This window comes from Microcebus murinus, chromosome 16 (genome assembly GCF_040939455.1).
Source record: "Microcebus murinus isolate Inina chromosome 16, M.murinus_Inina_mat1.0, whole genome shotgun sequence".
Taxonomy (NCBI): Eukaryota; Metazoa; Chordata; class Mammalia; order Primates; family Cheirogaleidae; genus Microcebus; species Microcebus murinus.
This window is the reverse complement of record NC_134119.1, coordinates 12,856,427-12,871,645: the sequence shown is the minus strand read 5'-3', so window position 1 is coordinate 12,871,645 and position 15,219 is coordinate 12,856,427. Positions and strand designations below refer to the sequence as shown.

General features: G+C 40.0%; 1 protein-coding gene across 10 annotated transcripts in view; it reads left to right on the top strand.

The window, feature by feature from the left end:
* NCOA3 (nuclear receptor coactivator 3) overlaps window positions 1-15,219 on the top strand; it is a 141,522-nt gene that overhangs the window by 105,557 nt on the left and 20,746 nt on the right. For all 10 annotated transcript variants that reach the window (XM_012742971.2, XM_012742970.2, XM_012742967.2 and 7 more), the window contains 8 exons: window positions 1,746-1,920; window positions 2,428-2,613; window positions 2,773-2,874; window positions 7,800-7,940; window positions 8,824-8,971; window positions 10,734-11,125; window positions 11,299-12,167; window positions 14,129-14,264. In XM_012742971.2, the coding sequence (XP_012598425.2) occupies window positions 1,746-1,920; window positions 2,428-2,613; window positions 2,773-2,874; window positions 7,800-7,940; window positions 8,824-8,971; window positions 10,734-11,125; window positions 11,299-12,167; window positions 14,129-14,264 (2,149 nt within the window). The remainder of the gene's footprint in view (window positions 1-1,745; window positions 1,921-2,427; window positions 2,614-2,772; window positions 2,875-7,799; window positions 7,941-8,823; window positions 8,972-10,733; window positions 11,126-11,298; window positions 12,168-14,128; window positions 14,265-15,219) is intronic.

Genomic DNA, 15,219 nt, shown 5'->3' with positions numbered 1-15,219 from the left:
ATAATAAGTTATAGTTGCAAACTGAGAAAGGGCACACATACAAATATAAAAATATAAAGAAGCAGGAGAAGAAAGGTAATCTACGATTTCACAAAGGTGACCAAATATTTCACAGAGATAGTAATATTTAGATAGTCGGTTCTTTGTATGTGTTGGTTGTGCACCACAGATTCAGCCAACCTTGGATTAAAAATATTTGGGGGTGGGAGGAAGAAATAATAAAAAATACCAATAGGACAATAAAAAAAAAACAGTATAGTAACTGTTTACATAACATTTACATTGTATTAGGTATTGTAAGTAATCTGGAGGCCATTTAAAGTATATGAGAGGGCATGCGGAGGCTATATGCAAATATACCATTTTATGTAAGGGCCTTGAGCACCCTTAGATTTTAATATCCACAGGGGGTCCTTAAACCCATCCTGCACAGATACTGAGGGGATGACTGTGTATTTTAGCTCAGACTTTTTGTGCCTTTTTGCATGATTAGTCATATGGCATACTATAGTTTTACCTTCTCCAGGAATTTTTAAGGCTTAAAAACATTCATTGTATTTATAAGTAGGTCTCTTAAATAGATTTGATTAATCTGTGGCACTTATAGAATGTTTCTCTTCAAACCAGGGGTGCTGAAGCTCTTAAAGTTCACTTGCCAATTTGTTTTTGTTTCAGTTAGTTTGTTCTACCTGCTTTTAGTTGATCAGTTGTAAATCCTCTTTGCAAATTCTCATTAAGGTTAGTGGTTCCTGTAGCTTGACTTTGTATCAAATGGAAAAGCAGGAAGAGCTAAGAATGATTTTCTTTTTCTTTTTCTCTTTCTTTCCTTTCTTCTTCTTCTTTTTTTTTTTTTTTTTTTTGAGATAGGGTGTCACTTTGTTGCCTGGGCTAGAGTGTGCTGGTGTCATGAAGGCTCACTGCAACATCAGACTGTTGGGTGTGAGTGGTCCACCTACCGCAGACTCCTGAGCAACTGGGAGTACAGGCATGGGCCACCACACATGGCTAATTTTTCTGTTTTTTTGTAGAGAGGAGAGAGGAGGGTCTTGCTCTTGCTCAGGCTGGTCATGAACTCGCGGCCTCAAGCAATCTTCCTACCTCAGCCTCCCAAAGTGATAGGATTATAGGCCTTGAGCCACTGTGCCAGGCCCATTTTCTTATTTTTAAAAGTACCTTTGGAAGATATAATTCTTAAAACAAATTAGGGTTAGACATTAATTCAGATTTTATGTTGACCATATTTGTCTCTTTCCTCCCAAATTGTTGTTTTAATTTTTTATTAGCCCTATAGTAATGGTACTAATATTGATAGAAGTAGTGGCGTAGTGGTTTATAGTTTGCAGTAATTATTAAATCAGCAGTTTTTAAAAATTGTACTTACTACTAAGGGTGCTTCTGTTTTAGTCTGCTAAGGCTACCGTAACAAAATACCACAGACTGGGAAGCTTAAACAACAGAAATTTAGTTCTTGTAGTTTTGGAGGCTGGCAGTCCAAAATCAAGGGGTTGGTAGAATTGGTTTCTCCATGGCTTGTCACTGTCTTCACATGGCCTTTTCTCTGATCTCTCTTTTTCTCTTCCTTTATGGGGACACCAGTTATTTTGGATTAGAGTCCCCACACTTTCGAAGGCCATGTCTCCAAATCCAGTCACAATGATTTGGGTTGGGGCTTCTGCTTAAGAATGCGGGTGGATTGGGTGGGATACAGTTCTGTTAACAGCCTGTATTAACATATCCCATTTTAGGCTTTGGATGGTTTCCTGTTTGTGGTGAATCGAGATGGGAACATTGTATTTGTGTCAGAAAATGTGACACAATACCTGCAATATAAGCAGGAGGACCTGGTTAACACAAGTGTCTACAATATCTTGCATGAAGAAGACAGAAAGGATTTCCTTAAAAACTTACCAAAATCTACAGGTAGGCTTTTAATGTAGATTTTTAAATTGTTAGACAATTTTTTTCCTTGAATATATTTCTTAGAAAATTGAATGCACCTTTCAGGAAGCCAGGTAAACAAACTCGTATAGAAAGGCATGTGGTCAATAGCAAAATTTTCAGCCTTTTTGTTACAACAAGGTGCCCATTCATCATCTGTGGCAACTGCATCTTGCTCTGTAAACGTGTATCTTGCTCTTACTTTATAATCCTATTTTTCTCTCCTCAGTAAACCTTGTTTTGTGCTTAAAAAAAGGCAAAATTTTCATATATGGCCTTAGTGAGTTCAAACTTTGGTGTACACTTTATGGGGCCAAAATATACAGTCAATTACAAACTATACAACGAGATTTCTGCTGAAATTATTCAAATATTTTGTATATTGCCACTCTGAAGTGGTATTGTAGACATTACTGTGGAAAACGTGTGATGAGGAAATGCTTGAATTCTTGATGATGGTCGTAGACTGACCAGCTTTGTTTTCCAAAGTTAATGGAGTTTCCTGGACAAATGAGACGCAGAGACAAAAAAGCCATACATTCAATTGCCGTATGTTGATGAAAACACATGATATGCTGGAAGACATAAACACCAGTCCTGAAATACGCCAGAGATATGAAACAATGCAGTGCTTTGCCTTGTCTCAGCCACGAGCTATGATGGAGGAAGGGGAAGGTAAGAGCAGTCATGTGTTTGTGATGTTTATTAAACCAGTAGCAGCCAAACTTCCATTGTTATGACTCTTCTTACAGAATTCTGTGTCCTTGCTCACCTATAGAACAGACATATCCAAAAGTTAAATATAATTCTTATCAGATGAAATTTTTATTATAGATTTGCAATCCTGTATGATCTGTGTGGCACGCCGCATTACTACAGGTGAAAGAGCATTTCCATCAAATCCTGAGAGCTTTATTACTAGACACGATCTTTCAGGTAAAAACTGTGTGTGTGTTTTCATTTTGGAAATTTTTCTAAGAGTTAACTGTTTCCACAGTCTGTGCTATTATGTAAGTACCTACACCTACTGCAGTGAATGCTTTACATGTATTATTTTTTGTATAGCTCTAATAGAATTTCACTGAAACCTCTGGCAGTTTGAGTTGAGTATGTTTGGCACTTAAAATTCCCTAAGTAAATTAAAAAACAAATGTAGAGTCGCCTAGCTTTCCCTCCCAATAGCATTTTGCATAAGAATTTATTATTTCTAACTTCAAATCCATTTGTCATAAAGAAACACATTTTCAAAAATATAAGTAATTCAGTGAGAATCACTAGGAGTAATTCTTGACACTAATGTGAGTTTCAGTCTTGGTCTGTCATTTTTTGACCATGGGAATAAAGAGTTAAAGACATTGCAATTGGTAAGGCACATTGATGAAATTAAATGTGGTGGCAGTATTATTTATATTTACCTTCAGGGTCTCCCTTGTGGTCATCTAACCCTAAATGGTGATGTCAAGGGCTTGTCATATATATGCTCTATCTTAGAGATGAGGAAACAGAGGTTGGCTTATTGTCCAAGATCATGGCTTATAAGAGAATTTGCATCTAATTTTAAAAAGCCTGTACTGGTGGCCGGGCGCTGTGGCTCACGCCTGTAATCCTAGCTCTTGGGAGGCCGAGGCGGGCGGATTGCTCAAGGTAAGGAGTTCAAAACCAGCCTGAGCAAGAGCGAGACCCCGTCTCTACTATAAATAGAAAGAAATTAATTGGCCAACTGATATATATATAAAAAATTAGCCGGGCATGGTGGCGCATGCCTGTAGTCCCAGCTACCCGGGAGGCTGAGGCAGAAGGATCACTCGAGCCCAGGAGATTGAGGTTGCTGTGAGCTAGGCTGACGCCACGGCACTCACTCTAGCCTGGGCAACAAAGTGAGACTCTGTCTCAAAAAAAAAAAAAAAAAAAAAAAAAAAAAAAAAAAAGCCTGTACTGGCCAGGTGTGGTGGCTCATGCCTGTAATCCCAGCACTTTGGGAGGCTGAGACAGGAGGATCCCTTGAGACCAGGTGTTTGAGACCAGCCTGGGGAAGTGAGACCCTGTCTCTACCAAAAAAAATTTGTGCTCTTTGCTTTGTATAGCACTAGAATTTTTACACACGATGTGGACCCCCAATAACTCATTTGATAAAAATGGAATAGGTTTAAATAAACACAAAACATAGCTGTTATATATGTATGTGTATATATAATATGTATATATAATATGCATATACATATATAATATTGTGAAAATGATCTATTTTCACATTTAGCCATTTTATGCCAGGCTCAGTCACCTGTTTTGAGGGGCTGAGATTTTCACAGATGAAAAAAATTAGCAAAAAACCTATTTGACAATTCAAAATACAATCTGTTTACACTGATGGATATTACTTTATACTAGAAATTTTCTCTATATTCACTTTCAGGTAAACATGGTGACAGCAATTTTTATGTGTTATGTTATCCTTTTGGAGTGTGTCTTTCTCTGCACCTGTTAAGATTTGGCAGTTTTAATTTTCTCCTAAAAGTAAAATTTGTTACTGAAAATGCAAAATAAAACATCTTTAAGCAGTTTAGCAAGTAGTATCTTTAAAAATTATTCCTTTAGTATTTTCTTATTATATTAATAAAAGCAATACGTGTTTATTATAAAAGTTAGAAATTACCAAGCAAGAAAAATCAAATGCTTTTGTCTGGTTAACATCATTCAATACTGAGATTTGGCTTACCATAGTTACAGTTGGTGCCTTCCACTTGCTAGCCATTATTTTATAGGAGGTTTGTTGCACTCAGTCCTTTTTTAGTGTCTGGAGAGATTTTATCTTCTGTTCTTTGATATGTTTCACTCAGCAAACTTTTTCTGAATGTCTATTTTGTGTTTGTCATGTGGCTTAGGGCTTATAAGTTCAGGAGAGGCAATTGAGGACAGATCTTCCCTATTTTGGGCACCAGTATACAGGTGTTTTTCTGGAATGCATTTGTCCCTTTTCTCCAGTCATTTTTTAAATTTAGTAATAAGATTTTTTTGTTACTATTAAGTCTGAATTTAAACAGATTTTTGGGCTGGTGGCTTATCTCCATCAGCTCATTCAACGTTAGTGCCTTTTTCTTCCCCAGTAGCTTTTCTAGAACTACTTTTCACTGTGAAGCTCCATGAGTTTTCCCAGTTCAAACTTGGTTTCCCTCAGTATTTTTATTTTTATTTTTTTTTTATTTTTTTATTTTTTTTTTTGAGACAGAGTCTCACTTTGTTGCCCAGGCTAGAGTGAGTGCCGTGGCGTCAGCCTAGCTCACAGCAACCTCAAACTCCTGGGCTCGAGTGATCCTTCTGCCTCAGCCTCCCGGGCAGCTGGGACTACAGGCATGTGCCACCATGCCCGGCTAATTTTTTATATATATATCAGTTGGCCAATTAATTTCTTTCTATTTATAGTAGAGACGGGGTCTCGCTCTTGCTCAGGCTGGTTTTGAACTCCTGACCTTGAGCAATCCGCCCGCCTCGGCCTCCCAAGAGCTAGGATTACAGGCGTGAGCCACAGCGCCCGGCCTCCCTCAGTATTTTTACTTTTCTAATGGATATATCATGGAGAGGATAAGTAGATCAACAAGCTTTCTTTTTAAAATGTCGTTCCTAATCTGTCTGGAATCAGTTTATTGACATTTCTTTTAAGTCATTTGTCTCTCTCTTGTGGGTCCTGATTTCTGTCTTTGGGATTTAGCAGACCTGTTGGTGCTGAGCATAAGAGGTTACCTGGATTTTGGAGTATTGCGTTTTTAGTAAAATCTACACAGAACAGACAAAAAGATAACTATTGGTAGTTTTGATGTCAACACAAGCTTCATAGTCGGCCATTTTTGACCTTGGAGCACATTTTCTTCAGGCAAATTCCATGCCATGGAAGTTGGTCATACGTTTTTTGCCGCATCCTCAATAAATAATTTGAATTTTCTAAATGCAGTGTCATCATTCTACAGATTAGCAAGGTTCACCTCAAAAACAATTCTTGAGGCTATCAGGTGCAATTTTGATTATTTGAGCTCTTTTGACCAGTATGTTTTCAGTTGAACGTAGCTAATACCTTCACATCATACCCCAGTCTTTTTTAGAAAATGAAAATGGATTAACCACTTTCTTCTTAGCTCCCTTTCTGCCACTTGTGCTTGCCCGCCACCCTGGTGCTGCTCAGAGTGAAAAGACCTAACTAGTTTTTGAGGACCACTTACCTTTATGCAACCTTCTTTAATTCCATAGCATTTTGGAGTGTATATATTTTGTGTCTCCAGTGTCTGTTTTATTCTTTTTTGGAAACAGGGTCTTTCTCTGTTGCCTAGGTTAGAGTGCAGCAGTGTCACCATAGCTCACTGAAACCTCAAATTCAGGCTCGAGTGATCCTCCCACCTTAGCTTCTCAAGTAGCTTGACTACAGGTGCCCACTACCATGTCTGGCTAATTTTTTAAACTTTTTGTAGAGACGGGGTCTTGCTATGTTGCTCAGGCTGATCTAGAACCCCTGGCCTCAAGTGATCCTCCCGCCTCAACCTCCCAAAGTGTTGGGATTACAGGTCTGAGCCACCATGCCTGGCCTTCAGTTTATGTTAATACTAAGCAAAAGTAGTCAGAAACTTCCAGAATTACGGAAATGAGTATTTGGTTAACCCTCCCAGTTTAAGTTATTATAAGTGTACAAAAATGTGATCACCTCTCAGATGCAAAAAATCACCCCTGCTAGCTGTTTAGGCAAGTGTTTTTTCTTCATAATTTTAGGGACAGAATATCTTCAGATTAATAATTTTACTCCTATATTTTATCTTATTTTATCTTAAATAGAAATGAGCGTAAGGCTATCTGGGCATGTTATAGTCTATATGTTTAGAAAGTAAAATGAGTTGTGTGATACATCATATTCTGCACTGCATCTGGGAAAGCCTCACATACCACTTCTGACACCAGACGCGCGGGTGTTTCTCTTTGCTGACCGGTTCTCTCACATCAGCTGGTGCCTACAGTTTCAGTTCTGATACTGTCTACCTGGAGTTAGCATCAGGTCCTACAAATTTAAGGGCTCAATCCCATAAGTTTGCCTGCACTTCAGATGCCAGTTGCAAGTCTGGGCCTTCTGTGCTTCTGATCGACTGACTATAAATCAGGCATGACCCTTTTCAGGTTTGATGATTTGCTGGAATGACTCAAGAAATGAGGGAAACACTTTACTCATGTGTACTGGTTTATTATGGAAGCTACAATTGGCATCAGCCAGGTGGAAGGTGTATAGGGAGGGTGGGAATGGGGCTTGGAATTTCTGTGCCCTCTCTGGGCTTGCAGCCCTCCTAACACCTCAGTGTGTTCACCAACTTGGAAGATCATCAAAGCTCTTGTGCAAGAGTTTTTATAGTGTTTAATCTCCAGGCCACCCCACCCCCTATCGGGCTGAAAGTTCTAATCCTTTAATCACTTGGTCTTTGTGGTGACCAGCCCCATCCTCACCTGACCTAGGAGCCCCACCCTAAGTAACCTCATTAGCATAAACACAGGTGTTTTCATAAAGGAAAGGGACTGTTTGTGAATAACTAAAAGATACTTTTTTACTCAGGAATTTCTGAGGGTTTTAGGTGGGAACTCTGTGCCAGGAACCTGGACAAAGACCAAATATGTTGTTACATACCCCACAGCAGAACTTGTAAATGTGAGAGAATCCTGCTAGTACTGTGTCCTTAAGGAGAAAAGTTCTGGATATAGTAGAAATTTGGATTAGAGAAGGTGGAACAAAGATTTAGTATTTTTTATTTTGTTTTACAGTGCTAAGCCATGTGTAGGCAACCAATAAATACTTGTGGGCTAGTTTTAAATTTTTTATTTTATTTTCTGTTTAATAGGAAAGGTTGTCAATATAGATACAAATTCACTGAGATCATCCATGAGGCCTGGCTTTGAAGATATAATCCGAAGGTGTATTCAAAGATTTTTTAGTCTTAATGATGGGCAGTCATGGTCCCAGAAACGTCACTATCAAGAAGGTAAAGAATTTTGGGGTTCTTTTATTTTTTAATTTTTTAGAGATGGGGATCTTGCTTTTTTTGCCCAGGCTGGACTCAGATTCCTGGGCTTAAGTAGGCCTTACCCCCTCAGCCTCCCATGGAGCTGGAACTACAGGCATGTACCACTGTGCCTGGCTTTGGGGTTGATTCTTGATTTTGTTTGTGATTGTGTTTGATATGCTATAAAGCAGTGGTCTCCAATCTTTTTGGCACCAAGGACCGATTTCATGGAAGACAGTTTTTCCACAGACTAGTGGGCAGTGGAGGGGGGGCAGGGGGTGGATTCGGGACGATTCAAGCACATTACATTTATTGTGCAAACCTCTCTGCTAATGATTATATTTGCAGCCACTCCCCATTGCTAGCATCACAACCTCAGATCATCAGGCCTTAGATTCTCATAAGGAGTGCGCAACCTAGATCCTTCGCATGCGCAGTTTACAGTAGAGTTCGAGTTCCTATGAGAATCTAATGGCTCCGCCGATCTGACGGGAGGCAGAGCTCAGGTAGTGATGCAAGTGATGGGGAGTAGCTGTAAATATAGATGAAGCTATGCTTGCTGCTTACCTCCTGCTGTGTGGCCCAGTTCTTAGGAGGACATGGACCAGTACTAGTCTGTGGCCCAGGAGCTAGGCCCTACAGCCATAAAGCACTATCTGTCTACATGACTATAGTTGTTTTGTTGGTGCGGGGTAGTAGAATAATTCCTGAGCTTTCTTATTTTATAGCCTGTTTATAATTTTGGTGCAGGTCTAGTCTTTATTAAAAATTTGTACTTGAAGTGTATTTCTTTCCTCTCCTTCCCTATAAGTATTTGTTTTGCCGATTGTTGTTACTAGTAATGGGATATTTTCCTCAACAGCTTATATCCATGGCCATGCAGAAACCCCATTGTATCGATTCTCGTTGGCTGATGGCACTATAGTGACGGCACAAACAAAAAGCAAACTCTTCCGAAATCCCGTAACAAATGATCGTCATGGCTTTGTCTCAACTCACTTTCTTCAGAGGTAATGATAGATTACTTTATAGTCTCATGTTAAATGTAACAGTGTTCTCAAAATGCTTTATTGTTAAAATAAAAAAGGGAAAAATGAAAAAAAAATGGTTACATAAACAAGGCCCTTAAAAAGAGAGGAGGAGAAATTTAATGAAGAAAAAAAGCAGGAAGGTAGATGGCTAGATTCTGATGTGTTTTCTTTTTTTTTTTTTTTTTTGAGACAGAGTCTTACTTTGTTGCCCAGGCTAGAGTGAGTGCCGTGGCGTCAGCCTGGCTCACAGCAACCTCAATCTCCTGGGCTCAGCGATCCTTCTGCCTCAGCCTCCCGAGTAGCTGGGACTACAGGCATGCGCCACCATGCCCGGCTAATTTTTTGTATATATATATTTTTAGTTGGTCAATTAATTTCTTTCTATTTTTGGTAGAGACGGGGTCTCGCTCAGGCTGGTTTCGAACTCCTGACCTTGAGCAATCCGCCCACCTCGGCCTCCCAAAGTGCTAGGATTACAGGCGTGAGCCACCGCGCCCGGCCCTTCTTTTTTCTTTTTTGAGACAGAGTCTCGCTTTGTCACCCAGGCTAGAGTGAGTGCCATGGCGTCAGCCTAGCTCACAGCAACCTTAAACTCCTGGGCTCAAGCAATCCTGCTGCTTCAGCCTCCCGAGTAGCTGGGACTACAGGCATGTGCCACCATGCCCGGCTAATTTTTTCTATATGTATTAGTTGGCCAATTAATTTCTTTCTATTTATAGTAGAGACGGGGTCTCGCTCTTGCTCAGGCTGATTTCAAACTCCTGACCTCGAGCAATCCGCCCGCCTGGGCCTCCCAGAGAGCTAGGATTACAGGCATGAGCCACCGCGCCCGGCCCTGATGTGTTTTCTTTAAGGTTTTATTTTTATATGGAAGTAAGTATTTATTAAATAATTACTTTATGGGAAAGCTGAGAGAGGGGAGGGCTGGTGGATAAAAGGGCACATAAAATCTGATTATCTCTGTTACCTTTTATTTCTAATGATGTATTGCTTATAGGGACGGAATTTAAAATGTGAAAGTACACTTTAAAGGATGGTGGCTAGGTGCCATTGGTTCACAACTGTAATTCCAGCAATTTGGGAGGCTGAGGTGGGAGGATCGCTTTGAGGCCAGTAATTTGAGACTAGCCTGGGAAACATAGCCTTCTCTAAAAATAATAATAATAATAAATTAGCCAGGAATGGTGGTGCACACCTGTAGTCCTAGCTACTCGGGTGGCTGAGGCAGGAGGTTAGCTTGAGCCCAGGAGTTTGAAGCTGCAGTGAGCTATGATCATACTGCTGCACTCCACCTGGGTGACAGAAGCTATACCCTGTCTCTTTTTCAAAAACAAAAAACATAGTTACTACTAGTATTGGTAATGATAAATAGGAAACTCCTGAAGGATATTCACTCATTAATTATTTTGAGTGATTTGCGGGATACCTCCAGGTTAATCCATAGATATGCGGCAGCTCTAGTAAAGTTCGGCCAGGATTCCATTTAGCATAGTTGTTGGTACCTCACTTTGCTGTGGTGGTGTTACTCATTTAGTTTTTGTGGCTTATTAAAAAAAAGTTAGGTTAATGATTGATCAATATCTAGATTGGAATTATCACTAGGTATTGGAATGGCACCTAAGAAGTTAAGTTCCTAGGTAATTGCTTTATCTTTTTTTCTTTTTTAAATCTGTGATTCATGGCTTTAATGCATGCCTGTAATTTTTAAGTAAAACTTTCATGTTTTGTGTGTTTTTTGCAGAGAACAAAATGGGTATAGACCAAACCCAAATCCTGTTGGACAAGGCATTAGACCTCCTGCAGCTGGATGCAGTAATTCAGTAGGTGGCATGAGCATGTCGCCAAACCAAGGCTTACAGATGCTAAGCAACAGGGCCTATGGCATGGCAGATCCCAGCACCACAGGGCAGATGAGTGGAACTAGGTATGGGGGCTCCAGTAACATAGCTTCACTGACTCCTGGGCCAGGCATGCAGTCACCATCTTCCTACCAGAACAACAGCTATGGGCTCAGCATGAGTAGTCCCCCACATGGGAGTCCTGGTCTTGGCTCCAACCAGCAGAATATCATGATTTCTCCTCGTAATCGAGGGAGTCCAAAGATGGCTTCACATCAGTTTTCTCCTGTTGCAGGTATTTATATTGGCATTTCCTTTTCTTTTTTTTCAAGTAATTCTTTTCTTTCCATACCACTGTAATTCTTTTGAAGTTAATTCATTTTACAATAGAAACGTTGGAGAATTAAGCGTTGTTTTGTTATGGTGTCTGGTTGTCTAATTCTTTTCCTAACTTTTTTCCAAATCTAGGTGTGCACTCTCCCATGGGATCTTCTGGTACTACTGGGAGCCACAACTTTTCCAGCAGCTCTCTCAGTGCCCTGCAAGCCATCAGTGAGGGCGTGGGGACTTCTCTTTTATCTACTCTGTCATCACCAGGCCCCAAATTGGATAACTCTCCCAATATGAATATAACTCAACCAAGTAAAGTAAGCAGTCAGGATTCTAAGAGTCCTCTAGGCTTGTACTGTGACCAAAATCCAGTGGAGAGTTCAATGTGTCAGTCAAATAGCAGGGATCACCTCAGTGACAAAGAAAGTAAGGAGAGCAGTGTTGAAGGGTCAGAGAATCAAAGGGGTCCTTTGGAAAGCAAAGGTCACAAAAAATTACTACAGTTACTTACCTGTTCTTCTGATGACCGGGGTCATTCCTCCTTGACCAATTCCCCACTGGATTCAAGTTGTAAAGACTCTTCCATTAGTGTCACCAGCCCCTCTGGAGTCTCCTCATCGACATCTGGAGGAGTGTCCTCCACATCCAATGTGCACGGGTCACTGTTGCAAGAGAAGCATCGCATTTTGCACAAGTTGCTGCAGAATGGGAATTCGCCAGCTGAAGTAGCCAAGATTACTGCAGAAGCCACTGGGAAAGACACGAGCAGTACAACTTCTTGTGGGGAAGGAAATGTCAAGCAGGAGCAGCTAAGTCCTAAGAAGAAGGAGAATAATGCACTTCTTAGATATCTACTGGACAGGGATGATCCTAGTGATACACTTTCTAAAGAACTACAGCCCCAAGTGGAAGGAGTGGATAATAAAATGAGTCAGTGTAGCAGTTCCACCATTCCTAGCTCAAGTCAAGAGAAAGACCCTAAAATTAAGACGGAAACAAGTGAAGAGGTAATTTGTTTTCTGTATTTTCCAGCGTAGTCATTATGTTTCATCATTTCATTTCTGTGTTAGATAATGTGTTATATGCAAATTCTTTTGGTTTTCTTTTAATACACAAATTCTTATCCTTCATTTTAGATTTATTTAATGAAAGTTTTAAGTTGAGCTTTAGTCTTCTTATAATTCTTTTGGGTATCAGTAAAGTATATTATGATGCAGTTTAGAAATATGTATGTTTTAAAATGTGACTGCAACTCTTTAGTAACAATGTGAAATTTTGTTCATGGAGGTGTTTATTGTTGGAATAAGTAGATAGGGTCATTAAGGATATGGTAGAAGTAATCAGGAAAAACACTTGTATTAAGGAACATAATTTGGATTTTTACCTAAAAAATCAAGTTTCGTGTACAAGATGACATTTTGTATATAAGTGTTCCCCAAACTCTGCTTGAGAAACACTATTCTAGGAGATGTTAATATGCACCTGAGCAAGTGAAAGTCATGGAGAAGTCTTAAAGTTATAATAGAATATGGGCTTAACTTTGTTTAACCTAGTGTTTGGCAATTTTTTTTTTTTTTTTTTTTTAAGACAGATTTTAACTCTGTTGCCCTGGGTAGAGTGCAGTGATGTCATCATAGTTAATTGCAACCTCAAACTCCCGGGCTCAAGCAGTCCTGCCTCAGCCTCCCAAGCAGCTGGGACTATAGGCATGTTCCATGACACCCGGCTAATTTTTCTATTTTTAGTAGAGACAGGATCTTGCTCCTGTTCAGGCTGGTCTCAAACTCCTGAGCTCAAGCAATCCTCCCATCTCAGCCTCCCAGAGTGCTAGGATTACAGGCATGAGTCACTATGCCTGGCCTGGCAAAATTTTTTGACCCAAGCTCCCACCCCTGCTTTTTATTTTTTAAATTTTTTTTTGAGACAGAGTCTCACTTTGTTACCTAGGCTAGAGTGGGTGCTATGGCGTCAGCCTAGCTCACAGCAACCTCAAACTCCTGGGCTCAAGCGATCCTCCTGCCTCAGCCTCCTGAGTAGCTGGGACTACAGGCATGCGCCGCTATGCCCGGGTAATTTTTTGTATATATATTTTTAGTTGGTCAATTAATTTCTATTTTTAGTAGGACAGGGTTTCGCTCTTGCTCAGGCTGGTCTAGAACTCCTGACCTCAAGCGATCCACCCGCCTCGGCCTCCCAGAGTGCTAGCATTACAGGTGTGAGCCACCACACCCAGCTGCTTTTTATTTTTGAGAGAGAGGGGCTCACTGGGTCTCCCCAGCTAGGGTGCAGTGGAGTGATCATAAATTCACTACAACTTAAATTCCTGTGCTCAAGTGATCTTTCTGCCTCAGCCTCCCAAGTAATTGGGACTACAGGTGCGTGCCAACCACACCTGGCTAATTTTTTCCATTTTTAGTAGGGACGGGTCTTGTTCTTGCTCAGGCTGGTCTCGAACTCCTGAGCTCAAGCTATCCTCCTGCCTTGGCTTCCCAGAGGGCTAGGATTACAGGTGGGAGTCACTGTGCCCTGCCCCCAAAGCCCTTTTTAGAGCATGCCCATGACTATCTTGTTGAATGTCAGCTTGTCCCTTATATTGTTAATCATGCTTATTTTCAGAAGGTATGCGTCCATGCAGATACCTGTCAGCTAATGATCAGTGTATTGCTAGTGACTGATGCTAGCTCAATAATATCCTATAGTTTAAGAATTAAATGTCTAGTGTAAATTAAAAAATGCCCCTTTGAAAGGACTATCTGGTGATTTATTCTCAGTAGTTTAAACTGTTCTTACTTTTAAGGAGGAAGATTAGGGGTGGGAGTCATAATAAACCAGCCTTTAAGTTGGGCATTATGATTTCAGGTAATTATTGTATTTTATTATCCATTTCATATATTTTCTTCTGATGAATATGCTTATACCTATCTATCTAATTATGTACATAGGTTAAGTTTTAAAATTTTATTTTTAGGGATCTGGAGACTTGGACAATCTAGATGCTATTCTTGGTGATCTGACTAGTTCTGACTTTTACAATAATTCCATATCCACAAATGGTAGTCATCTGGGGAGCAAGCAACAAATATTTCAAGGAAGTAATTCGCTGGGTAAGAAAGAGCTAAGTTTTGTTCTTGATGCCTTTGAAACTTTTCTTCAAAGGGTATGTACTCTTACCCTAAGACCAGAGATGAATAGCTTTTGCAACTTCAGAATATATACTCTGCCTCTCACTTTCCTATGCTAATTTATAATGTATGTGTTTTAAAAAACTTCTTGGATGTTTTCATGTTTTTTTTTTGAGACAGAGTCTCGCTTTGTTGCCCAGGCTAGAGTGAGTGCCGTGACATCAGCCTAGCTCACAGCAACCTCAAACTCCTGGGCTCGAGTGATCCTTCTGCCTCAGCCTCCCGGGTAGCTGGGACTACAGGCATGCGCCACCATGCCCGGCTAATTTTTTCTATATATATTAGTTGGCCAATTAATTTCTTTCTATTTATAGTAGAGACGGGGTCTCACTCTTGCTCAGGCTGGTTTTGAACTCCTGACCTTGAGCAATCCGCCCGCCTCGGCCTCCCAAGAGCTAGGATTACAGGCGTGAGCCACAGCGCCTTGGCCTTGTTTTCATGTTTTAAAAAAATTATTTAAAAATTTCCCTATCGTAACTAATATGCCAGTAATCATGGCAATTTTAGGCAAATGTTCATCTTTGATTATTCCAGATGAGTGGTAAGTACTAGGGCATATATTTTGTCAGCCACAAAGAATTGGATTAACAAGCAAACAAAGCTATAGATTAAAACCTATCCTTTGGTGCTTATGTAATCTCCTCAATCATGAGAGTTTTCTTCATTGGTGTTTGCTGGTTCTTATCTAACTTTCTCTTTTTGCTATGCGTTTACTCATTCATCAGTTTTACAAGAGTATGTTGTGTGTATCAATTGAGAAGGAGTAATTCACAATTATCCAAAATGGTGGTTATTAATTTTTAGTGGCACTATTTCTTAAACTGAAGTAGATAGATAAATCAAGTAGATTGGAAAAAGAAAAGAAAAAAGTTTAGGA